The 21,234-nt window shown below is 43.4% G+C and overlaps 1 protein-coding gene across 4 annotated transcripts in view; it reads left to right on the top strand.

The window, feature by feature from the left end:
- The window catches only part of SHQ1 (SHQ1, H/ACA ribonucleoprotein assembly factor), an 84,090-nt gene extending 70,535 nt beyond the window's left edge, over positions 1 to 13,555 (top strand). For all 4 annotated transcript variants that reach the window (XM_077325189.1, XM_077325191.1, XM_077325190.1 and 1 more), the window contains one exon: positions 1,671 to 13,555. In XM_077325189.1, the coding sequence (XP_077181304.1) occupies positions 1,671 to 2,334 (664 nt within the window). In that variant the 3' untranslated portion in view covers positions 2,335 to 13,555. The remainder of the gene's footprint in view (positions 1 to 1,670) is intronic.
- Positions 13,556 to 21,234: the final 7,679 nt, after the last annotated feature.

Raw genomic sequence — 21,234 nt, 5'->3', positions numbered from 1 at the left:
GTAGAATACACTGTGCAGGTTTTTTTTTCCTGTAATCCCCTAGAGGAATTTTATTTAGAGGTGTGTCAAAAGGACGGAGACAACTGGATAGCTTTTCTTAGGCGTTGTCATCCCCTTTCCAAATTGCCTTCCTTCCAGCAGGCAAGGAAGCACCTAGCAACATGTTCCAGGAGACTGTTTTAGCTCATTCCGAGTTATAAGAATGTCAGTAGAAGGGCTGCAACTCAGCGGTGGGCCACGAATGTAAGGTCCTGAGTTCCACCCCTGAGATTTTAAGTTATCAATCCCATAAATAAAAGATTTCCAGTCCCAGAGCAATGACAGTGCCCTGCCTGAAATGCAGTAAAAGCTGCTGTGAGACAGAGATGACAGATGTCCTTGTACTACAATTCCCTTGAGCCTTTGTCAGCACATACTTTCAGGGGCTCATGGGAATTTATTTATTATTATTTATTTACTAGGGGCCAAGCCCGCTGCATTCAGGAATACAATGGGCGCTAGATTGGGGGGAGGGGGTGGAAGAACTCTGTGAATGGCCCTTCCCCCAGGACCTGGAAAGGCTGCAGGCTACAGGCTCCCAGGAAGGGAACTTACCAGTAGGGGCAGCTCTCACACAGCAGAGGGAAGTGGGAGGAGGAGGGGGTGGTCAGGGGTAGGGGATGGAAAGTGATTGGTCAACTTTTAAATATAAGTGACGTGAATGTCTCCTATGAGTCCAAATGCTCTTTTTTTCATTCAGCAGATCAAAGGTCCCCAATCTTTTTGGGCTTGTAGGCACATTTGGAATTGTGACAAAACATAGAGGCAACAACAGTACATTTATTTAGTATTTATTGGATTTATATACCGCCAATCCTAGCAAGTTGACTTGCAGCAGTTCATAATCACATAATCATGCAAATATTCAATTCCATAAAACCACAATAACAAAAAGCCAAAAAACAATTCCAACAGCTAAATCTATACGCTATGACTCTAAAGATAGCAGTAAAAATGCTAAAAAAATTATCTCCCTATAGTGAAACCATCGGCATCTGTCCAGATGTTGGTAAAACAGTAGATCGCCCAGCAACTCGGGCACCGTCTAAAGCTTGCCCAAGAACCTTAAGGGGTTGGGGGACTCACACCCTGAATAAATCTTTGTTGGTCTTAAAGGTGCTGATTTTATGATGGAGGTATAGGAGGTATAGCATTGCTTTAGGATGCTTAGGGCGTAGAGCAGGGGGTTGGACTGGATGGCCTGTATAGCCCCTTCCAACTCTATGATTCTATATCAGCCATGGGAAACCAGCAGACAGTTTCATTTTCCATATATAGATTAGGACCATCTTTTAATATTCAAATGGTTTGGAAAAGATTGTGCAATCAGAGTTCCAGATTGTGTTTTTATACGACTTCAAATATTCACCCTATTTCATAATATTGAGCAGCTGCTGGGAATACATGGGAACACACAGTCCAGTTGCAGAGCTTCAGGGAACTTTTGTATAATCCCGCAAACAGGACTTCTGCCAGTGACAAGTTACATCTTATTTTTTGTCATCCTGAATCCTGTTGCTTTAACTGTCCTTGAGCCTGTCAAATAAAGCACATTGTATAATGTCATCTCCCTCTCTCTCCCTCTCCCCCCTATCTCCCTCCCCCTCCCCCCCCTCAATTTTTTTTTTAAGGTCAAAGAAATTGGCAGCCCTTGCTGAATGTGTGCAGAAAGCAGAACTGAGTAAAGCCAAATTAGGTTTTGAAGTAGATGAGCTGGAAACAGCAGCATTGCTTGTACAGGAGGAAGAAAAGGAGTTAAAAGCTGCTGACACTTCCAAGCAGCAGCTGCCGCCTCCCTCCGAAAGGGAAGCGGGTAGCTCTGAAGACTCAAGCAGCACTTCATCATACGAGACAGAAGGCTCTGATCCCAATGAACAAGAGTCCTCCGCCAGCGAAGATGGGGAAATAAATCCTTTACAAAGCACGCTCGGAGAGGAGAGGACAGCCCCACTTATTGGCTGTAATGGATTAAGGCAAGACACAGACACTTCGACGACGTTAGATGTTCGTAATGAAAAATCAAAGGCTGCTTTACCATCCACATCTGTTCCCAGGAAACTGATAGAGGAATTAGAAAGCCAAATGCAAGCGGCACTGAGGCTTACGGAGGAGCCTGAAGGATCGCCTCCTGCAAGCGATGGCACCGGCCGCCAGCAAGAGAGGGGAGCAAGCGGGACCTCGGGACCCCGAGGACTTTCGCCAGACCGTGATGGAGACAGACGTTTCTTGGAGGTGACTCCAAAGCCCAGCCCTCTTCTGGTGCTGGCCGCCACTGATGAAGAAGGAGCTTCCTAAGCAAATTTGGGTGGGGTGGATTCAGAGTCCACTCTCAAATTTTGGGGTGGGGGTTGGGGGGTGATGGTGCAGTCATTTAAAATTACATCTTCCACAGTTGATCCTGGGTTCTTAACCATAACCCAAGCAGAAGACAGTGGGCAAGATGGCATTAAATGCTGCCAGTGCAGTGGCAGCCCAGCTTAACAATATTCTTATTCCTGCACATATAAGGCTTCTGTGACCTTGTGTTAGCAGCGAAGGGTGATCGACCCATGAGGTTAGTAGTATTGCGAAAGCGTAAGCAAGCCTTGCTGAAGATAGTTGCCTTTTAAAAGTGTATTGTTGAAATAGTAAAGACAAGCTTTGCAGCTTTGCTTGTAGATAATTTAGTTTTAAATAGTATGTGCTTATCTCTTAAAATCCAGCTTCGCTGCCAGGTTTTAGAAATGCTTGATATGTATTTGCGTTATATATTTGGAATATAGACAGGATGTACAAATACGTAAGCAGAGTACAGTCTTGTGAATTCCAGGCACTAATATCTAACAAGGCTGTCCATCACTCATAGCTGCGTATGCAACAGACTTGGCGTTTCCATGGTCTCATTTTAGGCATAGTGACTTAGAAATTAAGCCCTCCAGGAGAAATGGGCACAATGCCATGTATGTCGCATAGGATCCATTGTATGATCATCTGTGAAACATGCTGACTGTTTCAGGTTTATATTTAAATAATATACATGATATAGCGGGATCATCTTTCAGTTTCAATGGTTTCAGTTCATCAGCCAACCTGAAGATTAAGGTCCAAAGGCATGGTGGGAATATCTAAAAATCAGAAACAGTCAATTGACCTAACACTGCTGGTTGTAATGGGACAGGATGAAAATAGGGTCGCCGTACTCTTTGGCAACTTAGCTTTCTTTGCTAGCATTGAGCAGAACCACGTGTGTTGTTTACAGCCCTTAATGGTACAAGGCACAAATCAGAAATTAAGTATCCAGTTAGCATCCCAGCAGATTTAGCCTTCATAGTATGTTTTCAGAGTGTGTTTCCTGCCTCCTCCTCCACTGATTACACAGACTAAGCAAATAACATGTGCATGCTTGTAATTTTGTTTTTGTTTTCTTGCACAAAGAAAAATCGGGGTATATCATATACTGTGCGACTCTTAAACGGATTCATATTGCAAGAGTTGCACCAAATTATTTATACTCTTTCCTCTGCTGCATGGCTGTTAGCCAAGGGAGCCTCCGTGTCAGCTTCCTGAACAGCTCTGTTTCTGTCTAGGTAGGAACTGACAACTTGATTGTTAGGGAAATCAATCTTCATACTGTCCAAAACATTCCTTCCCAGGCAAGGAGGAACATTACTTTAGCCTGACTTTATTCTGGCCTGACCTGTCATACTTGGATTTTGATCTCTGCTCCCTCCACTGTTCTGATAAATTGTATTAGCCAGATTCTCCATCTACTCTCTGCAGGTTTTTCCGGACGCTCGATTTCTGATTTTCTTGGGAATTGATCCACAAGCAGGGGAATCAGCTTGGGCAAAGAGGTTCCTCCTGTCTGCTCTCCCTCTCCTTTTTCACTGTTGTGGAGTCAGTTAGTTTTCTTGCACATGTGCCTTCAATCATGAGGGTTTTCAAGGGAGGGTACTGTCAGGGGTGGTGTCTTAGCTCCCCCCCCCCTTTAAAAACAGCACTAAAATATCAATCTATTGGTGGAATGCTGAATAGCCTTAGGTTCTCTGAATTTGAGGCATTCGTTTTGGGAAAAAGTGAGTCTCTCACGGAGTTATGCCTTTTTCCTTATATCTCTTCAAAAAAAAAGGGGGTAGAGACTTGCTTTAAATTAAAAGAACGAAAGACGGGAATTCAAAGAACCTTTTAAGCCAGTTTTTACAGCGCTCCAACAATGCATTGATATTTTAGTGCCATTACAAAAGAAAAAGAAAACCACCCGTCCTTGGGTAGGGAGAAGTGGCTTTACCATGACAGTGGGTGGGACAAAGAAAATGGACAGAAACATTGCATGAGGTAAAACCTGACTCAAAATCAGCTTCCAGAAAAACGTCAGGGTAAAAGTGGTCTCAAAAGAACCAGAAAGAAACCAAGGGGAGGGGGAAGTGAAGTAAAACCTGAAGACATGAAAATGTGTGTGTTTATCAGGAGATAAACTGAAGCAGCAAGCGGTCAGAACCAGTGTTCCCTCTAAGCCAGTGGTCCTCAACCTTCCTAATGCCGTGACCCTTTAATACAGTTCCTCATGTTGTGGTGACCCCCAACCATAAAATTATGCAGGTGTTCTTTCACAGAAATTAAACTAAACCTGACCAATAGCATGAAGATTCATTGTCCATGATTGTATATAAATTGGCTTTTTCCGGTGTTTCTCAGTTCGGTTCTGCCTCTTGTTCCACCATGCTGATCTCGCTCTTTTCCGCTGCTCCAAACAGATGCATACTTTCAATCTACCCTGCAAGGCTGTTGTGTGGATGCTGCCACCCCCCCCCCCCCCGGGCCAAGCTGCTTGCCCTGCCACGACCCCTGTGAAAGGGTTGTTCGACCCCCAAAAGGGTCCTGACCCCCAGGTTGAGAACCACTGCTCTAAGCTGTGCATGTCAGCAGACGCTCATAACACAGAAAGCCTGCTCAGGAGCAAATCTGGATCTCTGCAGGGTCTTGCAGCACCCATTCCCCATTTTAAGATTATCTTCTGCTCAGGATGTGAGCTGCTCCACTCAGAGGGGTCGGGGAATTAGAGGAAACATTGGTCACAACCCATGAAAAAAAGCCATGTGGTTTATAGTGACTTTGTTCAACTCACTCATGATTAACTGCATGACATGCGGCACAAAAATATATTTATTTCATTTTCACTTCTCTCCTTAATGGAGATCCCAAGTGGCTCATGTTACCCTCCTCTCTTTATTCCTACAGCAGCTCTGTAATGTAGGTTAGGCTGAGAAAATGAGATTGGCCCATGATATTCCAGCAGGCTTCCATGACAGAGTGTGGATTTGAACCATGGTCTCCCAGATCCTAGTCTAATACTTTGAACCCTTCACCCTCACTGGCTGCCATCTGCAAATGGCATCCTATATTGTTTTCTCTTTGTCCTCCACCGAACACTGATATAACATCTTATGTTGTGATATTCTCATGTGCGTTTTTCCACATCCATCCATTGCAGCCAGGGATGTGGAATAGGGATGGGGTGGAATGACAGCGCAATCCATATAAGCAGAACAGAACAGTGTCGGGGGGGGGGGGGGGCGCACTGGAAGGATGGAGCCTTCTGGTGGCACCTGAATGGCTACCCGGAGTTGTGACCTCTTGACGGAAGGTGCCAAGAAAGAAGTACATTGTGAAATCCACTAATTGTAATGTCCATCTGAGTCAATGTCCCAAATTTTCTTGCACTTTCTCCTCTGCCCAGCATCCTCAACCCAGTTGTCCATCCTGTCATCTTGCAGGTTGCTGCTTTTCCCTCTTGATAATGAAGAAGAGTTGGGTTTCATACCCTGCTTTTCACTACCTGTGTCTCAAAGTGGCTTACCATCACCTTCCCTGCCTCTATCCACAGTAGACATCCTGTGAGGAAGGTTACGCCGGGAAAACCCTGACAGGACTGCTCTGTGAGAACTGCATTATCAGGACTGTGACGAGCCTAACGTCACCCAGCTGGCTGCACATGGAGAAGTGAGGAGTCAAATCTGGTTTGCCAGATTACAAACCACTGCTCTTTACCACTACATCAAGCTGGCCGTTCTGTTTTTGATGGGATTCGTAGCTGCTGGGTGACCAAGCAAGCTGACACTCTTGTGTTTTCACCGGTGAAAGTTAACAGGGAAGACAGAAAGCGGAGCAAAATGATGGCTGCACTTACCTAGAACAAATGTTAAGGGAGACATTGCTTGCTTCCAGACCAAAAATGCACTGCCCCAAGAGCAACAAGCAGTGGGGAGAGCAGACAGGACCAGCACCCATTTGCACTCCAGTTCCACTCACTGGTACAGATATACTACACCATGTTCCACTGGATAAACTTGTAAGCAGTGAAGTGAGGCACACATTTTCCACCTGCACACCCCTGCTGAATATCCCCCCCCCAGCACTAGTATATTTACTGAAGAGAGACTCCAACAGTGCTCTCACTTGTCCGTCACCAGGCCCCTTCCTGCTATTTCGCAGAGACCGTTGTCTCCTTTAAGTCCTATTACAATATCTTCTCAATGTCCTCTGTGTTCATGCAGCAAAGTGACGTGGGTTGGTTTTGGCACATGTGAAGCTGCCTTACACTGAATCAGGCCACCAGTCCACCAAAGTCGGCGTTTGCTACTTAGACTGGCAGCAGCTCAGGCAGAACAAAATCTTTGTCATCACCTACTGCCTGATCTTTTTAAACTGGAGCTGTCCAGGATTGAACTTGGGATCTTTTGCATGCAAAGCAGAGGCTCTTCCAGTGAGCCACAGAGGCATGGTAACTTTCAGGAGCATTGCAAGACCTTCCTATTTAAAGGGATTTTCCGCCCTTCAGTAGGATACATACCTACCTTGTGGTTTTAAATGTAACGTTGTAGGGAACTCACTGGATGACCTGGGAGGTCCCTTCCAATTCTACGGTTCTATTAATTGACAACGGTGTTGAAAAAACAGAGTATGCACAAATCAATAAAAGTGCAAAAGCCCAGGGCCCACTGCCACCAGCTCTGCAACCCCTTTTTTGGGTTGTAAGCCATAGATCAGGGAGGACGGTACAAGAGGAGCGCTTTATTTTATATTTATTATATACCACCCTCCCCTGAGGCTCAGGGCGGTTTACAGAGGAAGTAGAAGGCAGAGAGATTAACTTCAACCCAAGGGTGAGATTTTCATTCCTTGGGCAAATTGAATGCAAGCCAGTAGCCCACAGCAAAAATCCATGCATTTTGTCATACTTAAGCATGCAGCTGATCCATGCAGAAGTTTGCTTTATTTTCTACAGAGAACAGAGCTCCAAAGTTCATCAAATACATCTACCCCTTTCAACGAGGCTGTTCGCATCCACACACACACAACTCTTGTAAACAGGATGTCTGCAAGAAGCCAACTTATCCAAAGAGTAAACAGGTTCTCCCAGCTCCTTGAGCTAATGACCTGATCTGTTTTAAAGTGGAAGCTCTGTTTCTTAGCTTGAGTTGTTGTTGTTATTTAGATTTATTTCCCGCCATTCCCTAAACGGCTCGTGGCAGGTCACAGTGTCTAAAAAACCCCATTAAAAATCCCATTAAAAGACTTTAAAATACCCCCAACATGGCAGAAATCCCCATTCCTCACCCCTTTAACTATAAGGGGGGGGTGGGGTGGAGAAGGAGTTCCAATGATGTTCATTCCGAGCCCGGAGGTCCAGGAGGGCAGTATATCTACCTCGCCAACCCCAGGCTTAACCATAGACCTGGTGGAAGAGCTCTGTTTTACAGGCCCTGTGGAATGCTAAAAGCTCCCACAGGGCCCGCAGCTCACCCGGGAGCTCGTTCCACCAGGCGGGGGGCAGGACTGAAAAGGTCCTGGCCCTGGTTGAGGCTAGGCGCGCTTCCCTAAGGCCGGGACTACCAATAGATTCTCACCCGCAGAGCGTAAGGAGTTCTAAAAGTGCTGTCTAAGAACAACACAGCCTATTTTCCACAATGTTCTTTCCCCCTCCCCAGTCTTATGTGTACATGTGTAAAGGCATATATTTTATATCCAGTGGGGAAATACTGATGAGCCTCAGTTTACTGCTGTGTATGATGAATGTGCCAAACCGATTGATTCATACCTCTGGAGTGAGTGGGCTCAGCAGCCTGCCACGGTTGACACAGCTAAATATTGTCAAAGCTGGTGTCTCAAGGCTGGAGAAAAACAAACAAGGAAACACATGTCAGACAGATAAATGGCTTTGCTTTTTAGAGCTGTCTGTGGATGGCCATTTGTTTCTGAGATAAGGCAGGATGCTCTCCAAGGGTGGCCTGGGGGGGGGGGGGAGCCAGAATAGGACATAAATGTGGAATCCAGCCATTATTTTGATGCTTCCCTCATCTGGAGAATAAAGGTGCATGCACCCAAGGCAATCTGGATAAATTGATTCTGAGCATGCTTTGAGTTCAGTGAGCATTTTGATAGGCATGTATACGTTTCGTTGGTTTTTGCTCCAATCCAGAGCACTGTGTGTGTGCCAGCATGGCTTCATGTAGTTCCCCTATGAATTTCTTCCCCACTCAACAAAAGGGGGTAGATCTGCTTGCGCTTGTCATTATGCATGCAAATCCCTTCCCTTCGTTGAAGTGAATGAGGAAGTCTGGACACTTGGGTTCTAGACACAGGAACCCCAAGTCATTTCTGAATATGTCTAAGAATAATATTCAGACTCTTGAATACAGTATCAATTATTCAAGTGGAAGTCTGGTGACACCTTAAAGATAAACAGAATGTATTCCAACATTCCCCACAATTCCATTGCTGCCTTGAGTTTCATAAAGATAGAGTATAAATGCCATAAATAAATATAGGTATCTCTGCTAGGGATGTAACATCCCTTGACAGTTTAAAGCCACAGACATTTTGGGGAAAATGTGAAATATATGCAATACTCATAGTCTTATCAAACTTAAATTAATTTTACTGTTTTAACAAAATAAAGTTCGCCATCTATAACTTTTTGTGTCATGTAAAATTACAATAATTGATATTGTAGTTTAAAGTTATTAAAGGGATTTAAACTTATAAATGCGTTCATTTTGTACAATCAAAATTGCAAATATACCAAATACTTGAAGGAAAACTGTTAGTTGATGCAGCCTATGCTGTCTTAGCACATATACCTTTTTTTCTGTCTGGCAAGAGAGATCTAAGTTCTCAGTGAAACTTTTTCCTCTGAGGTAGTGGTGCAGTTTCGGCCCCAACACTTTCCAATCTTTTTTTCTCCATCTTGCTAGATTTATTTATTTACTTTGTGTTACTTATTGTCACAGAGTGAGTCAATACAATTGGCAGGTGAGGCATTTAGTAAGTTTTTTTCAATAGGATTAGAGTTGTAGAGCCTGTGAGAAGTCCAAAAACAGAACAAAGCACAAGTATTAAATAGGGATGTACACCAAATAAAAAATCAGTACTTTCTGGATTTGAGCAAATTCCAATCACCCAAATTATTATTGTTATTGTTATTGTTATTGTTACATAGCAACCTCTCCTGAGGCTCAGGGCAGTTTACATGGAACTAGGAAAAAACAGTAGAGATAACATGATAAATTGAACAATAATAATACAATAATAAAGGCAGAACAATATAATAATGGAACAAACATGGTAAGAACATTTAACTGTAACATACTGATGGCCCTGTGGGATGGGCATATCAGTGGTGGCTTTTGTGGGAGGGGGCTCGGGCCAATGGAAGGTGATTGAATTGAGATTGACCTCAACCAAATGTCTGGTGGAAGAGCTCCCTTTTACAGGCTGTGCAGAACTGTTTAAGCTCGACTAGGGCTCTGATCTCCTCCAGGAGTTCGTTCCACCAGGTGGGGCCAGGATAGAGAAAGCTCTGGCCCTGGTTGAGGTCAAGTGAGCTTCCTTGGGGCTCAATGGTTCGGCATAACAATTCGGACCATTTGGATTCAGCCAAATTGACTCAGCTCCATTAAAGTCAATGAGACATTAAGTTCTACATTGCTATAGAGGATCGGAACAGCCCTGTTGCTCTTATCTAAGGAAGCTGAACCCTCAAGGCAATACATGAATGATCAAGTTTCAGAAATCAAATGATGTAAATTCACAATGTTTAGAGTCTGAATTTATTTGCCAACCTTCCCTTGTGGCTCAGGGAGGTCTACATAGAACATGGAAGAACTTACAAGAATAAAAACAATATAGTTAAAAGGATTTTGGACTTAATGCAGGGTTTCATAATGAGTTTCTCTTGGAAGTGAACAGTATTGTGCATTCTCATCATTCACTGACTTCAGAGTTCATATGACTCTCAAGTAGTAATGTTTAACCTCTAGCCCCATAAGATGCATGCTGGTCCCTGAAGAAATTTTGTTTCAGCCATAAGTGACTGATGAAAATCAACTTGCACGGAACATCCAAGTGCAATTTGGCCTCCTTTTCCATGAAGAGCTTTAAAAGGTGATGACTATCAGTGAGTGCTTAAGAAAAAGCTTGTTTGCTTTTCATATCATACCATTTAACAGTTTATTGTATTGCTTTATGGTCAGTAGTATATGTGGCCTACAAATCCCAAAGGCCACTTGTAAGCTCTTATCAGCTTTCAGAAACAAAACAAAAACAGAACCAGCATGGTGGAGCAGTTAGAATATTGGACAAGGAGCCCCGGGTTCAAATCCCGACTCTTCCATTGAAGCTTGTTCAGGCAGTCACATCCAGCCTAACCTACCTCTCAGGGTGGTTATGAGGATAAAATGGACAATATTTTAAACAGCTTTGAGTTCTCCATGGGAAGCAAAATGGGCTAGACATGACATTAACAATAACCCAAACAAATAAACCTCAATCTTCATGTATAAATGAAGTGTTCAGTCTTCAGAAAGGCAAGACAATCAACAGCATGTATTAAATGTCCTACAAAGGAAGCAGATGACATGAAACTCAGTGACCTTTCTTAATACCTTATGGCTTCTGCACTATGAATAAAATTTAAAAGAGTGATTTGAAGGTTTGGTCATAATTTAAAGCATCTTCGGAATAATACCACAGCGTGACATTTCTACCACACAAGCTCTAATGCTTGCCCCATAGCTATGTATATTTGGCCCCATATATGGCTTTAAGCTAATTATGCTTCCAGAGCGCTGAATGTATTTCTCACACACAAATTCTCCCCTGATGTCAGAAAGAAGCTGATTGCCTTCTACTTTTATCATTGTCCTAGTCCAGAATTGTTTTAGGAAGCTGCTTGTCAGTTTCCTAGCAACCCTGAATACAATTTCCCCAGCTTTTCTCTTCCCCCAATACAGGTTCATGCCTGTCAGGTACAATAGCTCCAGCTGTTGAAAGTGGAAGGAAGGCATCGGGAACAATGATGAATCTTCTCCACGTTCTCAATCTCGCAAGACCTCAGCAGTTACTGAAGAGTTGCAAGGTCTTTCTGCTCAACTCTGAGTAACCAGGATTAAGCTGGCTGTTTAATATGTAATTTTACTTTTTCCTCCATCTCCATGGGTGTCCTCAAATTATATATGTAAGTGCATTGAGATGCATCTCATTTATGGCAACCCCAGCATGGAGCTTTCAAGGCAAATGAGAAGTGGAGGTGGGTTGCCCTTGCTTACCTCTGCAGAGCACTTCTTGGTGATCTGCCTTCCAAATACTGACCCTATTTAGCTTCTGAGATCCATGTCAGGCCATCTTCCCTCCCATTCTAAAATTGCGTTTCCAATATTTTGTTATCACCACTAAACTTTTGGAGTTGGATGACATTCAAATCAAAAGCACTGTTTTAAAATACCAAGGTTTTGGATAGCTGTGACAATAACATCTGGCCTAATTCTTAAGGAGTCAACCCCAGTTCCAGACAGGCAGGGCAGGAAATGGATCACATAAGGAGGAGTAATCAGATGTGGGCAAGCCTTTTACATACTGCAGGCATCCCACCCATTCCTTCCTTGGTTGCTGATTTTTTTATTATTATTAATATAGAATCGAACATTTAAGATTATTAGACAAAGAACAAAACACAGCTATCTTACATCTTTTACATTACAACATAGGAGTATATGAGTCGATATTGTTACATTATTATTTTACTTTACCTCTAACCAAATTAAATCCTGTCCACCCTCTATTCTTTTTCATGCTCAAAGATCTTTAATCTTCAAATTTATAGTTTGTCTATTTTCCCCCTTCTCTGTAAAAAGTCAATAAAAGGTTTCCACTATGTCGCAAAGGTATATGTTGATTTTTCTCTAATCAAAGCAATAAGTTTAGCCATTTCAACCAATTCTCACAGCTTGACAGTCCAGTCTTCTATTGTAGGTAAATTTGTGTTTTCCCAGTTCTGTATATAAAGAAGGAAAGGGATGAACTAACAAAAGAAGGTTTTATATGCTAATGGTTTTCTTGTACTCAACTCTTCGATAGATTTAAAATTGATTAAAAATATCTGGTTTTGAAAAATCAACAAATGCTTTAAAGATGGAACTTTGTACAAACGGGGAATGTTATAAAAATGTATACATTTTTATCGAAGTATGAGTTGGAAGATGAACATGTTAAAGATTATATGATAAAATGGAGCCAATATCCAAATGGAGCAATGGGGGAACGGTACTAAATTTACTTTTGTTAAAATTTAAAAGAAAATTTCTATAAAATGTATAGATGGTATGTGACACCAGAGAAGCAACAAAATGTTTCAAAATCGATCTAATGTTGGAAATGTGAAAAACAAACAATAACCTTTTACCATATATGGTTGACATGTAGTAGAGCCCGGAATACCTGTATATCTATATACAAAGGAGTTTAAAGACTAGTGTATGTTTGAGACCTGAAGCATTTTTGTTGGGTTTGATTGATAATGAACTGGAAAATTATCATGGTACTCTGTGTAGATATATCCCTATTTGATTTCTGAGCTTTCAGCAGCTACTGCAGCTTATTTCTTTACTTCATAGTCCAACTTTCAGACTCAAAGTAGATTGCAAAATAAGAGAAAACAGTTCAATTAGTCAGCAAAAAACATCCAGTAATAATATGGTGGAACTAAAATTACAGAAATTAGGAAACAGTACCAATGAAAGCCTGTCTAAACCATGGGATATCAAACAATGCCAAGGATAGATCACAAAGTTATGCAATAGTGCAGGAAAGGAAATATGTTATTGGCAGACAACATTACCTGATAAACCATGTCCCACTAAACCTCTACTGAAGGGACAGGACATTTTGTCTCCAGAAAGCCCTAGGCAGTAGACACTCCTATGGTTGCCTGTTTCACACTGTTCCATGGTAAAGCTTGTTGCATGTGAAAAGCACTATTTAGTTTCTGTCACTTTCTAACACCACCCCTCTAAAGCCTTCCTTGTTTTTATTATTATGTAATGACATGAAATACTTTTCTCTCTCTCTCTCTCTCTCTCACACACACACACCCCTTTCACAAAAGCCTATAGAAAGATCCTCTAGTATTGCGAATCACCCTTATTGCTGTATTGTGAAACAGTAAAATATTATTCCAATAAATTTAGCCTGATAAAAACCAGAGTGTACACACAGGACAAGACCTTATTAAACATTACAAAGTCTTTGTGTCTGGATGAGTGACGTATTCTGAGTGTAGCATTCTCAGCTGTGCATACCTGACTGAATGGCCTGCGCTGGAAGCCATTTTGTTTGGATGGGACGTTGGGTGTTAGACAAGCTCTATCTTTGGCACGGTGGCAGTTTCCTTCAAACCAACCAGGAACTCAAGGTGGCAGTTATCCGTTGCGAACAAACTTCAAGCGGCGAGGGCTGACGTTGCCACAGGAATGCGTTCAGTTAGTCTGAAATGTGGACTAAGACGGACGAACAATGTGCCATCCAATTACTCATGAATGGCCAAGATGGTTCCAGTGAGTGGGTCATAAACGTTAATGGCACTTGTAAGTATAAATCACCTGTGAGCGAGCGAGGAACTAATCCCATAAATTCCACTCTTAAATGTTCCTTGGCAGTGGCCGCAATTTGAGAAGCCCCCTTGCTTTACCGGTGGTGTAATTAGGTACTGCCTCCTGTCTCTGCTTTTGGAGTGATTTGAGAGAAATGCCCCATTCACTACAGTAGATAAACTGGAGTCCATGTCTGACTGGGTGTAACTCCGCCTGCTCTAATCTGCTGCACTGGCCATTGACTTGCCTAATTATGTGTATTACAACTGCAGAAGGCTTAGAGCAGCAGCAGCAGGGGGGCAAACTGTGGAATGAGGGCAATGATTGTTCCATCTGTTCCTGCAGAGCTGGAGGGGGGTGGGAGCTGAGGCCAGGCTGTGGAGGGGGGGGGGTTAAAGGAGGGAGGGAGGAGAGCTCATCTAACACAGGTGCCTCTGGCATGGGAGTCCCTGTACCAGGTGCTGACAGAAAGCACAAATGTCAGTGTTCCCTCTTTGTGCTTAATTACAACATATTGAGGCTTCTGACTTTAAATTACCCAGGCATAACAGAAGGCTTGGAGGGGAGCAAAAAAAAAAAAAAAGCAACCAAGTGGTCCTGGTATGATTGTTTTGGACTATTTTTTAAATAATTTTATGGCCTTTCTTTGCTGGCCAGGAAAGTGTGATATTTTTCCCAGCCTAGAAACAGCCTGAATGCAAAGGATGCTTAACTCTTTCTTGGCTGGTGTCTTGCTGCAACGCCCCTGCTTCCCCTCCCTTTGGCAGAGGTTCCAGATGTGTGACCACATGTGTATCCTTGCAGACAGATGCGGGATGCTGTGAGAGAAAGCTGGTTGGGAAAAGGAGGGGGCTTGCCTCCTGCGACTCTTTGTGATTAGCCAGCCTGTGTCCTACGTTGTTAGGTACTTGTGGTCTGGTTCACACATACAATTAATGTACACATGGTACCTGAGCAAAGATTAGAACACTGGCAAGCAGCTTACGAAACCGCACGTGATTCTACGGGCAGATGGATCGCTTTTTAAATGGAGTTTTTGTTGGCAGAGTTTAAATATGCAAAGGAGCCAAGCAGCGGCTACTTAAAGAATGAACAGCTTCATTGAGAACTGAAACCACTTTGTCAAGACAGAGAGAGTCCCAGCAGTCTAAATGTTCTCCTTGACCTGAAGGCAAACAGGAAAGAAGTGTCCTCAAAGGAACAGGAACTCTCCAGCCGAGCCAATCAGGGCACAGGAGGAAAATACAAGGAAGTTCCTGATCTCAATATGCCAACTTCACATCTCCTCCAATTCCCCCCGTAGGATATTCTTCTTAAATGATGTTGAATCATGCACACTACAGATCTTGCATCTTCAAACAGTTTTGGGGTTTAGTTAAATTCCGAGTCATCCAACCCAAGGTCACCGTATTGAAAACAAGCACTTAACGCCAGCACTCGAAAACATTTAAGCCCTTTAAAACATTTAAAGTATAGAATACACTGAAACACATTACAATCTCCCCGTGGTCAAATAAGCCGACCCTTGGAAAGCCAACCCAAACAAAGTGACAGAGGGTTCGAGTTCAGGCAGCGATGGAGTTGCAAGGAAAAGAGCAGCTACCCACTTGGGCTTCAGACTCCTAACTTGGCAAGCATTGCTCTGCCATCATTAAGAAATTGTTCTCAGATTGTTCTCAAAGCAGTGATAGTTCATGTGCATACGTGTTTGAATCAATTGAAACTGCTCCTCCGAGTGGCATGAAAACAGAAACCTACAGAGCTTCCACTGCGAGGTGATTTCCCTCGGTGCTGCAGAGTTCACAGTCTCGGCGCTAACTGCTTATTGTGCTAATGGCATCCTCTCGCCAGAGAAAACATTATACTTCACATCTGAAGTGGCTGGCAGAAGCTGCAAGTGAGGTGTGAAGTACCTTTCCACATGAGAACATGGTTTTCATGCTCCTTGGTTCCTTGCTCATCTTGCCACGTGGAACTCTCTTATTGAAAACACCTCAGCAATTAGAGTTCATAAAAGGGCCTGCCGGGCTTTCTCTTGCGAGGGTGTTTAGTCTCTCTGGAAGTTGCTCTCAATTCCACATTTACCAAAGGGAATCAATACTCCTGAAACTCTGTTGTGTTTTGCAAAAGACTGCACATGGATTTAATTCAGAAAGCAATGAGAGCTCATACAGGAATAAACACCATCTAATTTTGGGAGAGAATGGATGCTTTGGAGGGTGGAATGTATGGCATTGAACCTAGGGATGCCAGCCTCCAGGTGCGACCTGGGGATCTCCTGGAATTACAGCTCATCTCCAGACTATAGAGATTAGTTCCCCTAGAGAAAATGAATGTTTTGGAGAGTTGAATCAATGGTCTTGTACCCCACTGAGGTCCCTGTCCTCCCCAGACTCCATCCCCAAATCTCCAAGAGTTCACCACCTTCTTGGGCAGCCTATTCCATCACTGAACTTCTCTGACTGAAATTTCTGGCGATGTCTTATGGGACGAACTCTCCATAGGATATAATGGGAGAGATGGAGTACCCTCTTTGGGAGCCCCTAGAAGTGGACTGCTTGGACCGATCATTATGGAATTTGTGGGGGGGGAGGAGTCAGGAATTTGAAGAGCCTCCTGGAACTACCTTGAAAGTTTGGGTGCTCTACCACTAACCCAACCCACCCCCAGACCCCGAGAAAGGCAGGAATGCTGAAATGACAGGCGGAAGAGACTCACCTGTAAAGTGTGTTGCTGTCTTCCACCGTTTCAAGCAAGCATGCAGAGTTCAAGGAGCACGAGAAGGAGGCAGTCAAAAGCGAGAGAGCCAGATGGTGAGGAATGGCTGGAGGTGGGATATTTTTTAGCACTACACCATTTCGCTGGTGTAACACTATTTTTTTAAATGTGTGGAATTGCCCCCAGAGTCCTCCAAAAGTTCTGCAAGCTTTCCTAAAAGTTCTGAAAGCTCTCCAGAAAGCCCTTTGAGCACCCTTGGTTGCACACCATCCAGGCCAGGGGATTTGAATTCACCCAGTGCAGCTAAGTGCCTTTTGACCACCTCTCTGTCTGTCAACTCACCATCCAAACACTATACCTTGCCTGATACCTTCCCTAGATGTGTCCATATTCTTCCAGGTGGAAAAAGAAGCAAAATAGTTACTGAGCCTTTGTGCTTTCTCTCTCTTCTCTGTCAGTTTCTCCCCATCTTCACCCAACAGCAGGCCTTGTTTACCTTACATTTGTTCATCACATTTCTGAAGAAGCTTTTCTTGTTATAGTGGGCTTCCCTGGACAGTCTCAACTGACTCCCAGCTTTTAACTTTGTTGAATCCTGGCAGGTACTTTTATGGATCTCTGAGCCTTAGGCAAGGCACCGTCTCCATGAGATGGGCGTAATGGCCTTCCTTGTACTGGTGTAGTCAGAATGACTAAAATAAGGATTGCAATGAGCCAATATTACAAAGGGAAGTAGAAAAGTTAGTTGATGGGAAGAAATCTATAGCCCTCTGCACATACATAGAGGTTTGCATAGATGGGTAAAATCTGCTTTGATTTATAATATGCCCCGTGTCCAGGATATTGTGTTGATTCAAGACCACTCCCTGAATTAAATTAAGGGCCATCCATGCATTTTAAGGTGTTCACACATGCTAAATAATGCAGTTTCAATCCACCTCAACGACCGTTTGCAAGTGGATGTTGCCATTTCACACAGTAAAACCCAGTTGCAAAGTGGATTGAAAGTGCATTATTTAGTGTCTGTGAATGGTTTAATGCATATCTAAAATGATGGAGTATAACTGTAACAAACATTACCTGCAAACAAGGTATACTTCTGGCATCCAGCTGAGGTGGGTGTTTTTACATGGAGGTTTTCCCCGTGCTTTGGATCCTGATCTGCCATGGTTTGCCCCCTCCCGCAATTCCTTAAGTTTCCATTTGTTGTCTTTCTGTGGTTTCTTTGTTGTTTCCCCTTCCTTGCTCAAGCCACCTTTGATCGGGTTTGAGAAAGCACAAAGATATAACACTTAGCCATGTAAACACCACAAATATTGCCTGTCATGGAAGCACACTGGGTGACCCTGAGCCAGTTACATTCTCTCAGCCTAGGCTACCTCACAGGGTTGCTGTTAGAGTAAAATTGAGAGTGGGGGGAGGGGATGTTGTAAGCAAAAACTCTGCCTTTTGGCACCCAAGCCATGGAAAAACCTTGGCGTACAAAGATCTATTGTGTGGCAAACCTTATCGACAAGTCTAAAGTTGAGTCATATGAGAATTTTGCTTCAGGTGCTTAAACTCTTGGCAAATGTATTGTCTGAAACCTTCACCAATAGCACAAGAGGACATCTTATAGCCTGCTGTAAATCCAGCAAGAAGCTGAATGATAGCAAGCACAATAGATCAGTCTCCAGGTCATATGAAACATTCAAAGGACATGGTTTATCTCAAGCACTGATCACCAGAAACAGAGAGAAGAAAGACTAACAGACCACGAGGGCATGGGTCAAAGGACCCCCCACATTTTAGGCAGTAGAGATAATGAAGGCACTGCTGAATATTTTTAGCTATTTTAATGATGCCGCTGGAGTCATAGTTAATTTTCAGAATGTTCCGACAGGAACCCTGGTTCTATTATTTTGCAGTATGACTCACATCATGAGCAATCCTCCCAATTTAGGGCTCTCCTTGTAAAGAGATGCAAAAGCTAGCAAGTCAGAAGGAGGGAGGATATTGACCAGCTGCAACTATTATCCTATTAGCAAAGGAAAGATGATGATTCCTTGAACAGACTTTTTCAAACATCTGGCACACATGAGACTGGACACAAAAGGCAAGGCTTTCCATGATACTATTCCTACTGTTTATCCTTGGCAGCACCAGCTGCAGGTTTTTGTCATTCATTCATTCACTCACTCACTCACTCATTCATTCATTGGATTTGTACACTGCCGACACAGAAAGCCGTCTCGGGGCAGTTTCCAGCATATTCCGATAACAATTCAGTATAAAATTCATTTCTATATGAGAACATAATTAAATTAGATTAAACTAACTAAAAACATCAATAAACAACAGCCAGTCAGTCAAACAGCTGTCAGCAATGGTGTTTCTATGGTGCTGTGAGAATCACTCCAATTTGGTCTTGAGGGGGGTGACTTATATAGAGGGGAAACCCAGATGGCATTAATGTTCATTGGCTCCAACCAAAAGCCTGGCGGAAGAGCTCTGTGAAACTGCGCCAGCTCTGACAGGGCCCTCAGCTCATCTGGGAGCTCATTCCAAGACCAAAAAGGCCCTGGCCCTACTTGAGGCCAGGGATAAGCAATCGGCTGGAGTTAGAAGAGCATAGAGTCCTGGGGGTGGGGAGGGGATAGCTAAGCGTTTCCACGGGTGCAGAAAGAAAACTTGATCTAATCTGTCACAGTAGTACATTTGTACCCAGCCTTCCGCTGAAGAGTGAACGGTTTCATACAGGAGTCTCCTACCCTTATTTTAGCTTCACACAACCGTGTGAGATAGGTGAGGCTAAAAGAAAATGACCGGCCCAAGGTCACTGTTATTACATCGTTGTAACTATTCATCATGAAAACAGGGGGTCCAATAGGAGTCCCATGCAGGCTTGCCATGCTCTGTGTGGCCTTCAGCAGCTGTCTGGACAGGTGAGGCATTTTTTCTGTATACTCCTGAAATGAAGCTAGCCATGCACTGGAAAACTCAGCTCTTCGAACAGTGTAAGACAGGGGTAGTCAAACTGCGGCCCTCCAGATGTTCATGGACTACTTCGTGAATGCTGGCAAGGAGGGCCGCAGTTTGACTACCCCTGGTCTGAGGGGACTGTGGAATCACAGGGACACAGCATTCCTTTTCTGCTTTTATTGCATTTATTTGTTATTACCTGCATTCCTTGTACAATGCTAAAGAGGGTTTTAAAAAGTTGGGGAACACAGCTTTAAAGGACATAAGCTTCTGTTTGCATAAGAAGGGAAGGGGATTATTTCCACAGATTGTCCCTTCCTTCTGTATTCAATCTGAAACATATATTTTTTTAAATGTATAACTCTGGCTCTTGCTGTGTTATTCTATAAAAATGCATTCCTAAATGCTTACAGAGTCCTTGCAGCTGCTGCAACTTTTGGTGCCTCCACTGCCCCCATTAACAAAAATAATTGCCCCCTCAACAAAAAATGTCTGGCTACATTCCTGGACCATGGGTTCCAATGTCACATCTCACCCCCGGCCATTTTCTTGACCTCAGAAAACTCACATCAATAAGGAAAGATTAGCAATCTTGGTGATCAGCTCACATCAATTTCCCTGCATCCCTAGCCTCGCCAGTTTTCGGAACTGTTAGGATTAATGAGGGAAGGATTATCTAGCACTTTGCATGATAAACAGTGCTATATCAACAATTAGTAACAATTTACTATCTGCGGCTGGAGAGTCTCCAGGGATCACATCTACAAACGAAGTTTTAATTGGTATAGGAATCTGTGCCTACCAACTTGTATAGAATTATGGAAAGCAAAGTTCTGATGGTATTCCACCCCCCCTCCCCCGTTCCTCTTGCCCTATTACTAGAACAATTAATTAAAAATGGTAGCACTGAGCCCTATTGATTCATTTAGCACTTGGAAGCTTAATGAGGTGTAAATCCTACAGGCAGCTGCATGGTGGAGCTGACAAAGTAATTTATATCAATTGGTGTGATTATTAGTACAGGCCCTCAATCACTCCATTGTTACTCCCTGCAATCTGTCATATTTTGTACAGGGGAAGCTTAACTTTTGAATTTCTCTTAGATTGGCTATAATATTCTCCAGGCTGTGCTAATGAGACTGGAAATGGGATGCTCTGCCTAGACAAATAAATACATATCGCTCTTTGTTGGGAAGAGAATGATGTAGGGGCGGCCGTCTCCGCTCACTGTAATTGCTTGCTGTAATATCTGCATCTAGATTCTTCCAACTGCAAGGCAGCGCCTGTGAAGGGGGATTCTGCTGCCGTTGCTTGGAGGGGGGAGGGGGTATAAGAACTCTTGGAATGACCAGGGTAGACAACAAAGTTTTGGTCTTCGGCTGGGCAAACTGGAATGTTGGTGCTGAGTTGCGTTCACCATGACGCCTTTGAATCAAGCCCATAGAACAGCTCTAAGAGGAGAAGAAGTGTTGGTTCTTATATGCCGCTTTTCTCTACCCGAAGGAGGCTCAAAGCAACTTATGGACAACTTTTCTCTCCCCACAACAGACACCCTGTGAGCCCAAGGTCACCCAGATTAGAAGTCGGCACTCCCAACCACTACACTGGCTCT

This window comes from Paroedura picta, chromosome 3 (genome assembly GCF_049243985.1).
Source record: "Paroedura picta isolate Pp20150507F chromosome 3, Ppicta_v3.0, whole genome shotgun sequence".
In the NCBI taxonomy this organism is placed as follows: Eukaryota; Metazoa; Chordata; class Lepidosauria; order Squamata; family Gekkonidae; genus Paroedura; species Paroedura picta.
Note: the sequence above shows the minus strand (reverse complement) of the source record. Positions and strands in the feature narration are given on the sequence as shown.